Raw genomic sequence first — 18,490 nt, 5'->3', positions numbered from 1 at the left:
GAGTATAATGAAGTTGTTTGTTTCAGGATCTTCTACGGGTGTAACTTAGAAAGGACTTTCTACTTACAACAAACAACGCAAACTTCACTTATAATGAATGACACTTTTAATTCATTGTAAGTTTTACTCAATGGTCACATTTTCCTAGTGGGCAGTGGGTCATGGCCCAAAGCTTTGAAACGCAGCACTGATTCCAGACACCTTATGGCAACATCATCAACCTCTGGATCAAACTTATTTGCAAACAGGTGGTGTTGTTTCAGGAGCCATGGGAGGTCACCCGCTCCATACACACAAATAGATCTTCTATAAACACCAGTGCATGGGTAATATGGGGCTCCCTTATTCATATCTCCTGCTGAATACGACCACTTCACTGCCCGAGCCAAAGCTAGCATGTCTGACATGTCATACTTCCCATTTTGGGGCATTGACCCAGGAACAGAGGGCATCCTCTGCAGGGTGGCCCACAAGTGCTCATCAGGGCTGTATGTGTCCTTCTCCCACTCCAGAAACTTCTGAACCTCTCTGTCCTCCATCACATGTTCCACAAAAGCTCTTGTGACCACAAAGTAGGCATTTCCTGAGAACATGGGGATGCTGATTGGTGGGGCACTTTTCCAGACATATGTGCCGATAACTTTGTTGGTGACTTTGTGGTGATACTGCCAACGACCTTTCTTGCGTCTAGGAGTGGCTTCAGACTCCATGCTGTTCCTCCCATTGAGAAACTTCAGTGCCCTCACCATCTCTCTGTTTGTTTTGATGGGGAAGTCTGTCCCACAGGTGTTAAGCAGGTACCTCCAGTTGATGTGAGTATTTAGCAGATCTTTCATGCAATTCAGATCTGCCTGTACTCTGAACCACGAGGCATATACCACTCTTTCTAATTTACTGGCTACAAACACATTAGGAAAGCATGAAGCAATCGCAGCCACAGCCTTCTTGAATGTTGCAGAGGATTTCTGGTCCACGTGTACACAGTAAATGTTCTGAGGAGCATAAATAGCTCGTAGAAGCCGCTCAAACATCTCAATCTTGTCATGGATCACCATGGAGTATGCAATGGGGAAATCTTTCTCTTCCTCACTGAGAGGAGCTGTGATGAAACCTCTTTCTTCAATGTAAACTTGACAGTTCACTGTTGCGTTAATGTAGAAGTCCTCAGAAAAAACATTCTTCTTTTTCTTGGATGACAGAAGCCCTTCTAATTCACATTGCTTGCCTCCAGGGATAAGAGCCAACTTACCAGGCAGATCAGCTGAGAACTGAGGAAGTATTTGCAGATCAGACGATGACTGTTCAGAGCCAAATCTCCAAAGAGCAAAAGAAAAGAACAAAACCATCAAGGTAAGAAAAAGATTTCTTAACATACAACGCTTCTTAAAATACATATCCTTGTTTGAAAGGGACTGCCGCACAGGTGACTTTGTCTTCAGTGCAGGTTACAGTTCGACTAAATGGTGAGAGGCTGCACTGTTTCATTACATTAGGAAATATGTAAAACTAAGGTGTGGAAAACCGAAAAACATTCCTGGAATATTTTACAGTTTGCAGAATTGTATTCAACTCTACTGATGACACTGATAGACCAGATGACACTGATAACATTACCAGGATGACAGGGTTTAAGGCAGTTGTTTCAAGGCATTCAAACAGTGTAAATTAGAAAAGATTTTCTCTTTCCAACAAACAAGTTTAACTTACAGTATATGACCAATTCACTGTTTCACAAGCACGACTTTAATATCAAGTTGAAAAAAAAAAACCCATATACATTTACACAAACGTGTATGGTCTGTACTGTTTCACGTGTCTAAGAATTTCCATTATACAGATACAGGCACTTCATAGAATAAATATTCACCTGAAGTCAAAAGAAACATACCAAAGAAAATTACTGCTGCGTTCTCTTTTACACATTAACTATTTTAACTTTGACTACGTGTCCGTCTTGATACTGAGCATCCCGAAACATTCCTCAATTACTCTGAGCTCTAAATGCATCTAAGAATGACTAAAACGGATGTTTCATTACATAAGGAAGTCTGTAAATCTAAGGTGTGGAAAACCTAAAAAATATCCGAGACCATTTTTGCCTGTTGCATAGTTGAGCATCAACACTACTAATGCCGCTTTTAGAGTAGTGTTAAATGCAATCAGATAACATTACCAAGAAGAGCGAGTATAATGAAGTTGTTTGTTTCAGGATCTTCTACGGGTGTAACTTAGAAAGGACTTTCTACTTACAACAAACAACGCAAACTTCACTTATAATGAATTACACTTTTAATTCATTGTAAGTTTTACTCAATGGTCACATTTTCCTAGTGGACAGTGGGTCATGGACTAAAGCTTTGAAACGCAGCACTGATTCCAGACACCTTATGGCAACATCATCAACCTCTGGATCAAACTTATTTGCAAACAGGTGGTGTTGTTTCAGGAGCCATGGGAGGTCACCCGCTCCATACACACAAACAGATCTTCTGTAAACACCAGTGCATGGGTAATATGGGGCTCCTTTATTCATATCTCCTGCTGAATACGACCACTTCACTGCCCGAGCCAAAGCTAGCATGTCTGACATGTCATACTTCCCATTTTGGGGCATTGACCCAGGAACAGAGGGCATCCTCTGCAGGGTGGCCCACAAGTGCTCATCAGGGCTGTATGTGTCCTTCTCCCACTCCAGAAACTTCTGAACCTCTCTGTCCTCCATCACATGTTCCACAAAAGCTCTTGTGACCACAAAGTAGGCATTTCCTGAGAACATGGGGATACTGATTGGTGGGGCACTTTTCCTCACATTTGTGTTGATAACACTCTTTGTGATATTGTGGTGATACTGCCAACGACCTTTCTTGTAGCCAGAAGTCACCTCGGACTCCATGCTGTTCCTCCCATTGAGAAGCTTCAGTGCCCTCACCATCTCTCTGTTTGTTTTGATGGGGAAGTCTGTCCCACAGGTGTTAAGCAGGTACCTCCAGTTGATGTGAGTATTTAGCAGATCTTTCATGCAATTCAGATCTGCCTGTACTCTGAACCACGAGGCATATACCACTCTTTCTAATTTACTGGATACAAACACATTAGGAAAGCATGAAGCAATCGCAGCCACAGCCTTCATGAATGATGCAGAGGAGTTCTGGTCCACGTGTACACAGTAAATGTTCTGAGGAGCATAAATAGCTCGTAGAAGCCGCTCAAACATCTCAATCTTGTCATGGATCACCATGGAGTATGCAATGGGGAAATCTTTCTCTTCCTCACTGAGAGGAGCTGTGATGAAACCTCTTTCTTCAACGTAAACTTGACAGTTGACTGTTGCATTAATGTAGAAGTCCTCAGAAAAAACATTCTTCTTTTTCTTGGATGACAGAAGCCCTTCTAATTCACCTTCCTTACCTTTCACATCACCAGTGATAATAGTCGAACAACCAGGCAGATCAGCTGAGAACTGAGGAGGTATTTGCAGATCAGACGATGACTGTTCAGAGCCAAATCTCCAAAGAGCAAAAGAAAGGAACAAAACCATCAAGGTAAGAAAAAGATTTCTTAACATACGACCCTTTGTAAAATACATATCCTTGTTTGAAAGGGACTGCCACACAGGTGACTTTGTCTTCAGTGCAGGTTACAGTTCGACTAAATGGTGAGAGGCTGCACTGTTTCATTACATTAGGAAATATGTAAAACTAAGGTGTGGAAAACCAAAAAACATTCCTGGAGTATTTTACAGTTTGCAGAATTGTATTCAACTCTACTGATGCCACTGATAGACCAGATGACACTGATAACATTACCAGGATGACAGGGTTTAAGGCAGTTGTTTCAAGGCATTCAAACGATGTAAATTAGAAAAGATTTTCTCTTTCCAACAAACAAGTTTAACTTACAGTATATGACCAATTCACTGTTTCACAAGCACGACTTTAATGTCAAGTTGAAAAAAAAACCCCATATACATTTACACAAACGTGTATGATCTGTACTGTTTCACGTGTCTAAGAATTTCCATTATACAGATACAGGCACTTCATAGAATAAATATTCACCTGAAGTCAAAAGAAACATACCAAAGAAAATTACTGCTGCATTCTCTTTAACACATTAACTATTTTAACTTTGACTACGTGTCCGTCTTGATACTGAGCATCCCGAAACATTCCTCAATTACTCTGAGCTCTAAATGCATCTAAGAATGACTAAAACGGATGTTCTCATCCACATCCTGGTCTGCATCTGTGTCCTGCTCGTGGATGAAGCTGTAACGCCGATAAACGGATCCACCTTTGCTGGTGTACACCACATCTACCTCATCTCCGCTATCTGGCTCGGGCACGCCGTGGGGCATGTTAATGTTCGCACTACCACTCAATCTCTCATAGCTTCGTTTCCAACAAAGCCTCTTCCTAGCATGGGCTTTAACCAAGACAAATACAGCCAGAGTCAAACCAATTGCCAGCAGCAGAGCAATAGGCAAGGCAGCCGAGGTGTGCTTCAGAGTTCTGGAGGACAAACTCATATCGGTTTCCTGGATGTCTCCTGATTTAGGCTGGGGGGCCTCCACACACAGTGCTAGAAAAAACACAAAATTCCTTTAGTAAACTGTCACATCTATACACTTTTCTTTCGCTTATGAAAGACAGCATCACTACCTGAGCGGCTGTCACAAACACAGCAATTGGTGTAATTGCCTCCAGTCTGACAGCATGGAGCACAACGGTTCTCCACAGCATGAAGAGCAGAGTCAGTGTGACAAGTCAGACAGTGGTCAGGTCCGGGGCCGTAGCAATGCCTGCATGACTTGTTGCAAGGCTTGCATGTTTCCTACAATCGAACAGTTAGATACAGACATTAGATAAAAGGTTATGCCAGAGGTTATGTTATGCTCTGAAGAGAATGGAAGGCAAATAGCCCAGCCTGTTTCACCACTATCAGTTCTAACCTGACAATTCAGTATGTCAGTATTACTCACTGTTAATCCTGTTTTACTACATCCTGGTTTTGAGAGGATGTCTATGTACTTTCTTTTGTGTACTGTCACAAGCTAGTAGGCATACAGCAAACATCCGTGGTAGCTCGCTTACGAATATATGTGGCAGCCAAACTAAAATATTAATTTGGATCAGTGTTTTTTATTATTTCACTCATTTACGGTGGTGTGATCAATTAGTGTCTGTAGGCAGATTCTATGCTATCAATTTAAGCGAGAACACCTGCCATTTGCCTTTAAATACAATGGTTATGATACATAGAGTAGTACAATGACAAGACGATCATTAAATCATAACTAGGGCTGTGCGATATGACCAAAATCTCATATCCCGATATAAGAATTCTATCGTCTGATAATGATATAAATCACAAAACTGTAACATTTTCTGTAAATTCTGTGAACTTCGGGCAGCTCGACTTGCGGGAAGTGTTTCCAGCTGGGCGTCATGTAGCTGGAGTCGAGTGTTTTAACCGATGCATGAAACGATACATTTTTAGACATAAATTGTAATGCCCGCCGTTTTCTTTGTGAGTATTTATTACACGGCATGCTGCGGGGAAAGCCTGTTCTAACGTTTGAGTCTTTTAGCACCTGGCGGCTCTTTTTTTACTTCTCATCCGTAAATAATCTGCTCTTTCACGTGATTCAATTTATTTTGAAAAGTCTCAACAGGATCTTGAGCTTTATTGTGAAAGGTTTATGTGGAACATAAACAAGCGGACACGCGATGGTGTTACCGTTGTTGTTGCTAACCACAAAGCATAAAACAGGCGCTTGTCCATCTGTAGTGTGGTTATATTGAATATAAGAGAAATAGAGAACTTTAAGAAATTAATATAGCCACTACAGTGACCATCAAAACGATGAAAAATATTGCCGTAAACAGTTTATTTTGTGACACCACGAAACAAACAATAGCATAAAATGAAACGATAGACGTTTTTATATCGTCATATCGAACAGCCCTAATCATAACCCACCTCTTCAGAAAAGTACAGTCCCTCCTTACAGCGTGGATAGCACACTTTGTCCTGTAGCATGCTGCCCCAGTCACAAGTCAAGCAGCCCTGAGGAGAGGCATCTGCAAACACACATACAGGCACTGAGCAGATACCTAATGAGAAAGTGAATCCACGATATTGACAGTTTGGAAATATAAAGTACAGTCAGAAATTATTCAAGCCCCAGTTCAGGGTCAAAGGTGGTGGTGGTGGCAACCCAGTTCATCACACTGTGAGAACAAGCCAGAGTAACTGGAGAGACCCATGCAGACATCCACATATAGAAGGACTCTAGACTGGATTCAAATCCAGGACCCTGTGAGGTAACAGTCTTACCCAGCATACCACCATTTAGTATCCGAAAACCATTTACAGTCAACAGTCAGTCTACAAAATAAAAAATAAAGTAACAATTGAGGGTTTTTCCCCCCTCCATTTAATACTACTGAATGAAGCTGTGCTGCTAGATACTGTACCCAGATCACTGGAGTGCTGCTATAATGCATATTCTATTTGTCCCATGTCACCACAGGTTCTCTGGAGGTCACCAGGTTCCTAACCACCTTTAGTACCACGATCTTGCTCTCATGATTCCTCAGTTTGGGAATCGTTTGTCTACAGGAAGAGTGCTTGTTGCTCCAAATGTGCTCCCTGTAAGAATATGGATCTGTGCCTCCACACAGTCATGTCTACAAGCACTTTAGGGAGGGCTTTTGAGTTCCTTTTGCTTCCCCTTTGATTTTGTTTTCATGTGCCAATCAAGGTACAGAAACATCTCAAAGATGATTAAGAGAAAGAGAGACTCCTGAGTTAAAATGAAAGCAAATGGTCTAAATAGTTACATCAGTGTTACATTTCAGAAGGAATTTTATTTTTCTGTTTGCTGAACTGAAATTAAATGAAATGATTAGAACAAAAAGCTGTATGTAACACAGTAAAATAAATAACATGTAAAAAACATGCCTGAATGCTTAAAAATGGGTTTCTGTTGACTCACTGGTTTGACATTTCACCTCTACCTACCTATGCATGTCTGACAACTGATATGACATTTTTTGCAGATGTCGTTAGACTGATAGAAGCGGTGTGGGCAGCGTTCGACACACAGCTTGGTGCCTTTCAGCTCCAGCAGAGGAGGGGAACATGCCCTGCAAGACTCGGGCCCCGGTCCTGTACACAGCTCACAGGACTGGTGACATTTATGACACTGGGAGCCCTCCCTGTAATACCTGAAGAAATGCATAAAAAAATGGGTTAAAACATTTCCTTCATGTTTGTCAAATATGTAACTGATAAAATAAAATAAAAAGCTTTAAGAAAAAGTTACTTTGCTGCTGAAGAAGGAGAAACCACGTTACACCCTTTCTTCCTAAGAAACTTTGGTTCACTTCCAAAACAAATACTGTATTATCTCTAGTTTGGGGTCACTGAAGCATAAAGGTCTGTTTGCAGAAATTGTTTGTCTACTTGAGGTAAACATTTCACAAATAGTAACAGAGCTTTCTACCCAGTGGGACAATGGGTGACACAGAGCTGAAGGAGCCGCAGATATCCTGGAGAACACGTAAGACAATCTCTTGGTGATGCACTAGTGCAAGAGGAACACACGTGGTCACAAGGCAAACAGAGTCCCAACATCTTTCCATCAGCTTCCTGCCTTGTGGTATACGTGCCATCAGGACACGTATTAACACATGTGCTGTCTGGAAAAAAAGCATACAGCAACAGAGTTAGCACCTTAACTTGGTGGCGTACTCACTTCAGAGAAGCAACCAGTACAACTGCATAAATCTGTTTAACCTGAAATTGTCAAATAGTCTTACAAAAGCCATTATTATGAAGCCAGCTGTGAGAGCACTAAATGCAAAAGCAAAGTCTATAACTTGGGCCAAAAATTTCATTAGTGATTAAAATGAGAAAACGCTTTTTCAAACACCTGTAGAGCTAACAGTTAAAAGATAAATGATTCAGATTTGTTTTGTCTTTGCATGATAAATCAACTTTAAAACAATCAGTTTTGTGCTGATTTTCATTTATACCACAAATCACCTCTGTGTCTGCACATAAACCTGTTGAAAATGCTCACTGTAAAGATATCTGGGGACAGCACAGGTCTGGCATTCATCGTTGCCTGGCCCCTCACACGAAAGACAGTGTCGGTGGCAACCCTTGCAGGTGAACTGGTCGTTGTGTAGGTAGGTCCCCGGTGGGCAGGCCGTATCACCCGTCACACCACACAGTAACGTGTTTGGATCCAACACGAGTCCTCTCTCGCACTGGGTGCACTCGTTGGCGTCCGGCCCGGTGCAGCTAAGGCAAGTCTGGTGGCACTCTAAATACAACCAAGCAAAGCAGATTGCAACACCTTCATGTCACATTACCACATTTACACAAGAGGGTACAATAATCATGTTTTAGAGGTGAATGGATTTCATTTTAAGCAAATAGCTTATTTCATTATCACTCAGTTGTGAGTTTAGTAATTGCTTTTGGCCATTGCATTAACCTCCCTTTGTTACACATTTTCTGTTTTTTTAACGCTTATTCAAGCTTTAACATTATTCAAGGTAATTAGTATGGAAAAGAAAGTCTAATAGAAGGTGTGAGGAAAAAATTGGATGATCTCGCTTTCAAGGTTTTTTCTTTGTGTACTTGGTGTGGACTTCTAGTGCACGCTTTATAGACTGTTCTGTGTGAGTGCCATTCTAACCACTCCATGGACCTCAAGCACAGCGCAAACATTTAACTTTCTGAGTCTAGCTAACCTAACTTTCATGTCTGTGGACATTAGTGTGTGTGGAGTCCACAGTGTTCAAACCTCAAGGCAGCACATGTGCATTTTGGTTTTTTTTATTATACTTTTACAGAGCTTGCACCATAAATTTGTCTGATTCTCTGTGGTGAGCTTTACTATATTACGCTGAGCTGTCTAAGGGAGAGAAACTTTAGCATCTCCACTGTGCTACGTGGTGTTGTCACCACTGGCCCAACTCTGGCATATTTGGCTCCTGGTGAGTTTATCCTCTTCCCCAAAATGAAAGACAAGTTGAAGGGTCACACTTCTAACGTTGTGGAGGAGATCCAGAACCGATTGCTGATATACAAATTCAAGTGGTGAGAATAGGAGCTGTATAGTGAAAAAATCAGCAGTTCCGCTGAAACGAATGTGGTGCTGCAAGCTGATCTATTTTACATTATGATCTAATTTATACAGTAGTATAGGTACGACTGTATAAACACTACAGTATAGTATAGATACTATAATACTGCAGGACTGGGAGTAAACTGCTTTTAAAAAGTCTGCCAGATTTTTTCCGAAACATTGCCTCCAGCACATGAAATAAACACTAAAACTAATACAAACTAAACTAAAAGGCAACATTTTCAAACAGTAAAACCAAAACTGAAAATAGCAAACCCACTCTGGAAACTAAATGAAACTCTGAAATCAAAGAATCAAATAAAAATGAATCAGAAAATACAATAATAATAACTCTGGGCTTCTTTTACATCAATTCCCTAAAAACTACGACATGGAAAGGGTCAGTTTGATCAATTACCCAGAGTATTATGCATGATTATTGCAACACATCTACATGTTAATTTATCCAACTACCGTACTTATTCAAAGGGATATCCCAACTCTATATTACACAGATGCAAGTCCTGTGAGTCAAAGTACTTTCAGCAACACATTGTGAAAAAACATTAGAGAATATTACTTGTGGGGTTATCTTAACATTATCTTAAAAGTTCTGGTGGTGCCAGTAGTACCCCTCAGGCTCCTAGTAGATGCACCTATGGTATAAATGTGAAAATCCTATGTTGCTTTGTTCTGAAGTTATCACATTCACAAGATCTTCTGACCTTGAGGTCGAGGTCGCCGAGATTTGAAGTTTTCTGAAATTTTTAGTTAATAATTAATTAATTAAATAATAATAATAATTAAATAATTAATAATTTTATCAATTTAAAAGTCTTAGGTGGTTTCCTTCTCGAGTTATCACATTCATAAACTTGAGTGTTCGTGCCAGCCACCCGCTCCGCAAGGTGACAACCACACCCCATCAGCCTTTTACGGCTGAGGGATAAAAACAAATAACTTTGCAACACTGCAGAATTCCTGCTACTAGGAAGGTCAAATCCAAAACTCGAACAGAGGTAATATCATTGGATTTAAATGAAATGAAATTTGACAGTTGCATTTCATAGTTGCTACAGTTTCAATTTCTAAAATTTCAATTTCATCAAAATTGAATAAATATTAAAATGATTAAATGATTAAAGTGTATTTTAATCATTTTGACATCTGAATTTATGGTCTTTGAACTGACGTAGTAGCATCATGAAAACTAGAAAGAATTCTCGCTGTAGAACGGTGAAGCCGTAACAAGAAAACTCCACATATTTGGTGTTTAAAACCAAATCAAATCTGTGAATCCAGGTGCTCACCTTGACACTCCATAGCTGCAGTCTCATAGTAAGTACCAGCGGGGCAGTCCTTTGAGCATACACCTTTATAGAGCTTGGGGCTGTAGGTTGAGCAGGTCTCACAATCATCTGCTGAAGGCCCTGAACAGCTGCCACACGTAGGGTGGCACTGACCGCAGCGGCCCTCCTCCATGTCCTCATAATAGCCCACAGGACAACTAGCCTTACACTCACCGTTCAGCATCAAGTAGAGGAAACTGCACCCTGGAGGGGTGAAAAATTTATAACACAAATCTCTCACCTGTATCGAACATTATATCTTTTAAATCTGCTGACTGTGCTAATAACTCACGGAAGCAGGTCCTGTCATCTGAGCAAACTTCACAGTGGGGAGGACATCGTCTGCAGGTACCATCATCTGCAGGATACATTCCCAGCGAACAGTTGAGTCTACACATGCCACTCTCCAGGTAGTAGCCGTCAGCACAGGACAGACACTGGGATTTGATGTCATCACAGGTGAGACAGGAGCTATCACAGGCTTCACACGACCCCTCTGCTGTCTCAAAGAAACCTCTAAAGAAAAACAAAACAAAAATAACCCCAATACGGTTGGGAGAAAACAAAAGAGAAGCGAAGCACGAAGAAGATCGTGTCATCATTGCATAGCTCCGTGTTTGTTTCACCGCTTATCAAACTGCTTACTCTGGGCAATTGGACCAGCACCGGCCTTGGTGGAGAAAAAGTTTATCGGTGCCTTTGGAACAGCTGATGCAGTTATCACTGGTGTCCACACAGGCCTCACAGCTGGGAGAGCAGTCCTCACACAGCTGAGTGGCAGAGTTCGCATATGAGCCAGGTGGACACTGCTCTACGCAGGAACTGTCCTGGTCCAGGAAATATCCTGTGAAGCACAAATACACACACATCCACACTCGCACGATTGGCATCAAGAATTAACATCGCGATTAAGATAGTTTACTCTGAAAAGCTAAAAGCAGTAAATATTACCTTTAAAACAAGAAGAACAATCCAGTGCCTGTGGGCCAAAACAGGTCTTACAGGAAACATTGCACGTGTGACATTCACCATATTTCCCTGGATGGAAAAGAATATACATACAGCACACAGCTTGTTTTAACCATCCCCACCACAAGAGGGAACCATAACAAGATTTAGTGTCTCAGGCACAAATAGACTGTATAAGAAAGGGCTCTGGGCAGAAATAAACAGAAATGATTGATAATCAGGAGCTTTTGGACTATTGCATTCTGTATTCAAAAGCAAACATTAAGAAAAGGTATTGCTCTAAAACCATTCATGTTCAGTGTTGCCTAAGGATAAAACAGGCACTAGTGTTTAAAAAAAAAAAAAAAAAAAAAAAACACTAAATTGCAAATGCGCAATAACAGCTCTTGGCTCAAAGTGACAGCACTGGTCAGTTTTACAGATATGTGAATGACACCTGTGTTAAAATCGAAACCTAAGAAGTAGAATGTTTTAAATGAAGCTGTTTCCTTACAATAGCAGTATATAGCTTGGAAAAATACTTGATGGCTGAATGCGAACTGCTCCTGACGAAGCTGGCTTATCCACACGCGTAAGCAAATAATGAAACCAATGATGTGGAAATTAAAACAATCAACTTATTAACCGTATATGGCTGATAACAAGAACAATGGAGTATTGTATCCAAGTGCTGGTGACACAGACACAAAAGAGAAGGGGCTAGAGAGGTAGATGCTTGAGGCAGATGACCCCAGAGGTCCTTCAGCAGGGTTCAAGCTTGTGGGCTCAGCAGCAAGTATCAACTTCCTAAAGTGTCCTTGAGCAAGACGATGAATCCCTCCACATTTCTGGGACAGTGTACTGACCTCCAGTGTCACCCAAAGGAGAAAAGCAATCATTTCCACCCGAGATTCAGAGAAGTATCGTGTTACGAGTGTTATCTGCGATTCAGCTATGACCTGATATGTCATTCTGTCCTTTTGTTCGTAAATTTGTAAATCTGTAATTTACCTGGATTACAGTGGATCACATAAAACTTCTTTTTTAACCAGCCTAAGTCAGCTTTCACCGTGCTTCCTCTACTTACCATCAAAATACTGTCCCTGTGGGCAGTTAATGTGAGGACACTGTCCATGTACAGGAAAATTCCCACCAGGACAAAGGTCGCAGTCTGTTGCACGAGGTCCGTGGCATGTCTGGCACGAGCTGTGGCAAGACTGACAGCGCCACCCGCTGGAGTCGCTGAAGGTTTGCTGAGGACACTTTTTAATGCATTGTCCCTCTGACACAGACACAGAAGCACAGAGAGGGACTAATGTTATTACGACATTATTCCATTACAGCATTTCTTCTATACTGACAATCTTAAAAACATGGATGCTATAGCAGACAAAAGCACTTCTCTACATGTTCTCTTCTACTTTTTTCTGTAGAAATAAGTCAAGAGAAACCATAAGAAGTTACTTTGATTTGTAAAAACACTATTTATTCTTTAAATTGTGCTGATAAACTTATTCTCATAAGTGAGCTGTTCACTGCTGCGTAAATCCTTCTCCTTTGCCCTTATAGGATCACTCTCTCTCCAAATTCCATCTGACTGCCCAGGCACAAAACAATGACCTAGATTTTTTTTTTTTTTTTGAAACTGGACCTTGTAGCTGGAGAAGGTGGAGGCCGATTAGTGCAGCAGTGGGCTCGCCAACCTTTCTTTACTATAGTTTTGTTTCCAGGCTTTATTTACAGTCTCCAACCTTTTTCTCCCACGCCTACAGAACACAAAAACACAATCCCTTCTTCTTTGTTTGCATAAATCATACATTTGCATATCTTATGTTACAGATTTGCTTAAATGAACATGTTTTGCAAGCCAAATTAAGACTCAGAGTGCTTTCATTTGTCTTTGGTTAGTCTCAAAAACAACGTGATTAAAGAATATATTGAATATACTCTTTTAGTATGGTATGGAACATCTGCATCATTTAGTATACTGATAGTAAGGAAAGCATAGATATATGATTGTTATTTGCTTCTACCATTGAGGAAGTAACCAGGCTGGCAGGCAAAGCAGTGCGTGTTATTCCTGCAGTCTTCACATGGTGCTGGGCAGGAGAGACAGACACGCCTGCCTCTGTCCTCATAGGTGCTCTGAGGACAATGTCTGCGACACTGGTGCCTGAAACTGTAGAGAAAGGTTCATTGAAAATCTTCCATTAGTTTCTTTAACTTGTTTGCACGTGGTGAGCAATAAGAATCCCTGGCAATTAGCAAAGTATTTTTCCTCAGTAGAACTTTTAATAGGTCAGTGACTGCATTACTTGAACTCCCTGCCACAGCTATTAAATGAAAGTAGACTCTGTTTTGCAAAGCAAACATGCTGAACAGAACTATTGTGATATCAAAAAAGCCGATGAAAAGCACCATGATCTGATGGCAGCAGAAACACAAGGTATACCGCACACAAGTGGTAATCCCAACATGCATTGTGTCAGTAAGCCGCACACCTGTAGATGAATTGTTGACTTCAGAGCACTCCTCTCCCAACTCATGCAGTTTAGACGAACAACAGTAGGGACAGGAAGCACAATGTAGGCTGGCTTTCTTCAAGCATATTGTGGTTCTACTTTCTTCTTAAGGCGAAAAGATAATTGGTGTTTTATTTGTAGCCCGCAGGTATGGGGTGATTTCTGTCATTAACCTATCCTATCAGTCCTTCGGGGCTTAACTGTCTTATTAAACATGAGACAGCTGCCCCAGAAACGAGCTTTAAAAAAAGTGAAGATTTGATTTGCAAAGATGTCACGCTAAAACATTAAAGAAAGAGGGACTTAGCCAAGCAGCAAATAAGCCACTAACATATGTGATGCAGCATCTTGTGTAGCCTATTCCACCACCTTCCTACATAAGGGAACCTGACCAGTGACAGCCCAACCTGCCCTTCCTACTGCGTTGCCGTGGATCTGGTGCTAAGATGTGGGGGTTGTTTGAAGAGGAACAGCTGGAGGCGCCACGATGCATCCATCAAGTGGTTCACAATAGCAGCTGGTACAAACCAGGCCCCATTTCTTGCCAGGAAAAACTACTCTGCTTTAAAATCTGCAGGATGTTTAAGAATCCCCCTGTGCAAACACCAGGCTATCCATTCCAGAAGAGCACATTTGCATTTCCAACGCAACTTCTGTTTAGGTCTTTTACTCCTGGACTTTGTTAGTAAGGAAGAAAATATACTGCAGGTAGTCTCAGAAAAGAGAAAGCCCCGGGAAATGAAGGATTTAAATTATAGTGAGAATGAATCACAGCAATTTTTGGTTTTGCTGCACTTCTTTGGTTCCTTGGGGAGGAAAGTAAATGCCAATAAATACCAAACATCCATCATGCTGTGATTTCTTTTAAAAGGCGGCGTTTAATGCAAGAGTAACACTGGCCTCACTGATTCATGGTTATGCCAAAGCTGTCGAACTTTAACATTTTTCACTACCAGCAAAATCTCAAAAGGAGGAATTTCTTTTAGTGCTCGAAACTGTCACAATCTGTCGCAGTGTGGCTGTTTTTCCAATTTATAATAGCTCCCTGCTGGATTATATTTATTTTATTTTTGTCTGCTACACATGTAGATATATAATAGCTATAACAACATAAAATGCTAAGATGAACAGTCATATTGAATCTCTAAAACCATACTTTTAAAGAAAACTACACAAGCAGATGCAGAAAAATAGACTATCCCAATAAACCTGTGTAGCATCCACAAAAGCAGGTGCTGTATTTTCTTGCAGCTCTTCCATCTCTACTTGTTTTTCTCTACTCCTTACACATAAGAACACTTTGTTAAGTCTCTTCTGAGCTCAAAACCAAGGCTCAGGTAACAGCGTATGATTCTGAATGGAAGGTAACCTGATTCACACGATTCCAGGAGGCCTAAACTCGAGGGAGGAGTGCACAATTGGGGGGTCTGTTCTGGCTCTATAACTTGTGTTACACACTGCGTCCAATTGATAAGCTGGTGTAAACAGGAATATAGATGCAATTTTCTGTAGAGGCAAGAAAGCTAAGCATATTCTGATAAGCAATTTGTGAAATGGTTGGCCATATAATGCCTCACAGTGCATGTAGATTTACAAGACCCGTTTTTTGTTGTTGTTGTTTTTTTTCCTGCAAAGCAATACCATTGAATGTAAAAAACAATTACAGGGTCATTGTGAGGTTAATTGCTTCTTGGCGGCATATTTAATCTCCATAAAAAAAGAAAAACTGTTTGAAAAATCATAAAGCATAGCATACAAAAGCATAACTGTTCCATGCCGGATAAACAAATAACTACGTCGAGTTTTCTCATTTTACTATTTGCAACATTTCAGACCTTTTGAACTCAAATTTATAAGCGTAAACTGATTAACTAATTTTAAAACTGTTAAAAATCAGAAAAGAAATTACAAAAAATAATGATTTCAATTTTTTGTGTTTTTTACTAATAATTACTAATATTCAAACTAATAGAAAATACCTGTCAAATCCATAAACAATGAAAAGATAATTGCCAATTGACGCTGTTGTCTGTGGATGATTTCAGAGCAGAACAGGAGGAAAACACAGTTATCAAAATATAATAATAAGGTAAGAAAAAAAACACTCACAGAAAGTAACCTTCAACACAGCTGCTACAGATCTCTGGGTCTTCTGGGAACAGAGGAGAAAAGGTAATTAATTAGCATTCATAGGGAGAAACAAACTGCATTGTGCTCCTTTATCAGCGTTTTAATATACATCGCTAAACAGTAATGGTGTGTGGGCCTCATACAGAAAGCATGTTTACCTGTGTAACATGTTTTGCAGCCAATTTCACAGTCAATGCACTCTCCTGTATCAGGGTCCTGCACCTGCCCTGAAACACAGAGGTCCAGAATACTGAATGCCTCTCTGTTAGGCAAAGATATCGCCTCCACAAAAACTCTGTTTTGCACTTACCTATGCCGCAGAGTGCTGTTTGGCAGACCCCATTGTGAAGTTTGTAATGTCCTCGACACTTGGCACATATGTTGCCATCTGTGCACAGTTCACAATTGGCTATGCAGGGCAGGCAGGCATAGTGACCCCTGTCAGGATAGAATCCCCGTGGGCAGTGTGTCCGACAGCGACCTTGGTGGAGGAAACGTTCCTGTCCGTCTTCATCTGAGGAGGAAGAGGAGGTCACGGAGGAGCTGTTAGCATACTCTATTTTCCCTTATCATAAAAATGCTGTTTGCCGTATTCTGAGAGTGAAAAACATTCAGATTCTCCTAATAAATACAGAGGTAAGCTTTAATCTTTTCTTCATCTGACAGCCAGTCGGATGAAGGAAAGTTAAAAAGACACTGCAACTGTGTAAAAGTAAGTGCCTAATGAAAGATGAGGATTGCTGAGGGAATCTGTGGCAACTGCTGGGAGGTGCTGGATTCAGAGATTTCACATGCATATTTAATAAAAACAGAGAATAGCGGCAGGCGAATGGAAGGCATAAAGATCATTATAAACTGACTGCAGACAGCAACAGTGCCAGATCACTTGTGGACTGATGCTCCAACTAATATAAACACTGGCAATTAGCGGGAGACCAGAGATCAGAGCTGTAAGCAGAGACAGCCTTGTGTTGGCCCTCATGATTAATGCTCTGCCACCTGCCACTAGCCTAGCAAGGCACCTGTGGCACCTGAGGCATCTCTGAGAGCAGCCGAGTTACAGCATTGTCTCATCTGCTCAGCGCCACACAGAAGACGTGTGAGACAGGGAGGAGAGCGGCTGCAAGCTGCTGCCTCTCTTATCCTTCCACTTCCCTCAATCACAGCATGATCAGAAAAATATGGCACATGACAACCAAGCATAGGTCCACCCAGCAACAATGTATAGTAAGAGAATCAGTAGTGTGTGTTCAAGGGAGGGAGAGTGTGAGGGAAGGAGGGACAGAGTTGCAGCTTTTGCAGGTTGAGCCTAGTCAACAGCAACAGCACTACTTCCAGCTCTTCCAGATATTTTTTCCCTGTTCTGATTAACAAAGGCCTCTTTCTGACACGATCACATTACACCGTGAAAACTCGGGTGAAAAACGATCATACATTCATACATTCAACCCTTCCCTATTTCAGAGGTAGCCAGCAAGTCCTACAGCCAGCCTCTCTGATTGTTTAACAAGAGTAAATGGTAAACCAGAGCTGAATGCTCCTCATCGAACAAAAGCCTTTTTTAAAGAGCTGGGTAATCATTAAATAGACTAGTAAAAAAAAAAAAAAAACTGGATTACTGAGTCGTCAACAGGTCTTTGTCATAATCTGGTATAGGTGTGGTAAAATAATAACAAATTATAATAAAATCCTTTAAAAAAAACAATTATATGAACAATGGCATGCAAATTTAGTGCTCTCATGTCCTCATTTCATAGGTACTGTGTTGGATCTTTTTGCCAATGATGATGAAAACTTAAGTTATTGTCACATAAGATACACGACTTTAAAAAAATCCGTGGGTATATCAAATGCACTGCAAGCTAGTGTGTGTGGAAAATGTAATGGATATTTAATAAAAATCGCCTTCTTTTCATTTGAGAAAGCCATCAACAACAGCCCTATATTCACCGCGTTATACGTGCTAAGAAAATCCTACTCACAAACTCCACAGGTAGTGCATTCAAACAGCTCGTGTCCGTAGCACTCGGAGCAGGTGGGATGACACAGGACACACTGGTTCTTCAGCATAAACTGGCCACTCGGACAGGGCGACGAGGGTTTACATCCAGTAAATCCAACGCAGAAGACCAGGAGAATGACAAACGCGACGGAAGACCTCATGGCTGTGCCCGAGGACTTTCGGTTGAAAGTGAGAAAGACGGCAAACAGTGAGGACTGTCTCCAAAGACGCAGTGTCCGTGCGGCAGGTAAAGCTGGCGGATCGATATGGGGACTCGGTGTGAGGCACCAGCCCAGAGATAACTTGCTGGACCAGTTCAAGTGAAACACTGGACAATGAGAATGGACCGCGGTGAGCATTTAGTCAACGAGCCAAAGAAAATGAGAAAACACCC

General features: G+C 41.1%; 4 protein-coding genes across 6 annotated transcripts in view; 1 reads left to right on the top strand and 3 right to left on the bottom strand.

Annotated features, from left to right (window-relative positions):
• Window positions 1-101: 101 nt before the first annotated feature.
• LOC309711692 (beta-1,3-galactosyl-O-glycosyl-glycoprotein beta-1,6-N-acetylglucosaminyltransferase 3-like) lies at window positions 102-1,350 on the bottom strand. Its single transcript, XM_082542135.1, has one exon. The coding sequence runs from the start codon at window positions 1,344-1,346 to the stop codon at window positions 135-137; it is 1,212 nt and encodes a 403-aa protein (XP_082398261.1). The 5' UTR covers window positions 1,347-1,350; the 3' UTR covers window positions 102-134.
• A 771-nt stretch (window positions 1,351-2,121) lies between these two features.
• Window positions 2,122-3,538, bottom strand: LOC309711691 (beta-1,3-galactosyl-O-glycosyl-glycoprotein beta-1,6-N-acetylglucosaminyltransferase 3-like; the record flags this gene model as incomplete). Its single annotated transcript, XM_082542134.1, has 1 exon — window positions 2,122-3,538. The coding sequence occupies one exon, from the start codon at window positions 3,536-3,538 to the stop codon at window positions 2,318-2,320; it is 1,221 nt and encodes a 406-aa protein (XP_082398260.1). The 3' UTR covers window positions 2,122-2,317.
• Window positions 3,539-3,934: 396 nt separating this feature from the next.
• On the bottom strand, window positions 3,935-18,455 carry LOC309711686 (uncharacterized protein; the record flags this gene model as incomplete). 2 transcript variants are annotated; one of them, XM_082542121.1, is made up of 16 exons in its annotated part: window positions 3,935-4,581; window positions 4,662-4,833; window positions 5,983-6,083; window positions 7,027-7,232; window positions 7,511-7,706; window positions 8,090-8,335; window positions 10,456-10,698; window positions 10,787-11,010; window positions 11,140-11,338; window positions 11,446-11,532; window positions 12,530-12,724; window positions 13,476-13,621; window positions 16,074-16,116; window positions 16,253-16,321; window positions 16,405-16,608; window positions 18,077-18,455. In XM_082542121.1, 16 exons carry the CDS (start codon window positions 18,453-18,455, stop codon window positions 4,199-4,201), a joined length of 3,093 nt encoding a protein of 1,030 aa, XP_082398247.1. In that variant the 3' UTR covers window positions 3,935-4,198. The 2 variants fall into 2 exon arrangements, with proteins under 2 accessions (XP_082398247.1, XP_082398248.1); XM_082542122.1 differs by having other exon boundaries at window positions 16,074-16,113.
• The window catches only part of otud7a (OTU deubiquitinase 7A), a 42,925-nt gene continuing 42,796 nt past the window's right edge, over window positions 18,362-18,490 (top strand). For both annotated transcript variants that reach the window (XM_082542125.1, XM_082542123.1), the window contains exon 1: window positions 18,362-18,447. The gene's annotated coding sequence lies outside the window, so the exon portion shown is untranslated. The remainder of the gene's footprint in view (window positions 18,448-18,490) is intronic.

This window comes from Aulonocara stuartgranti (assembly GCF_965226115.1).
Source record: "Aulonocara stuartgranti genome assembly, chromosome: 7".
In the NCBI taxonomy this organism is placed as follows: domain Eukaryota; kingdom Metazoa; phylum Chordata; class Actinopteri; order Cichliformes; family Cichlidae; genus Aulonocara; species Aulonocara stuartgranti.
This window is presented reverse-complemented; position numbering and strand designations above follow the sequence as displayed.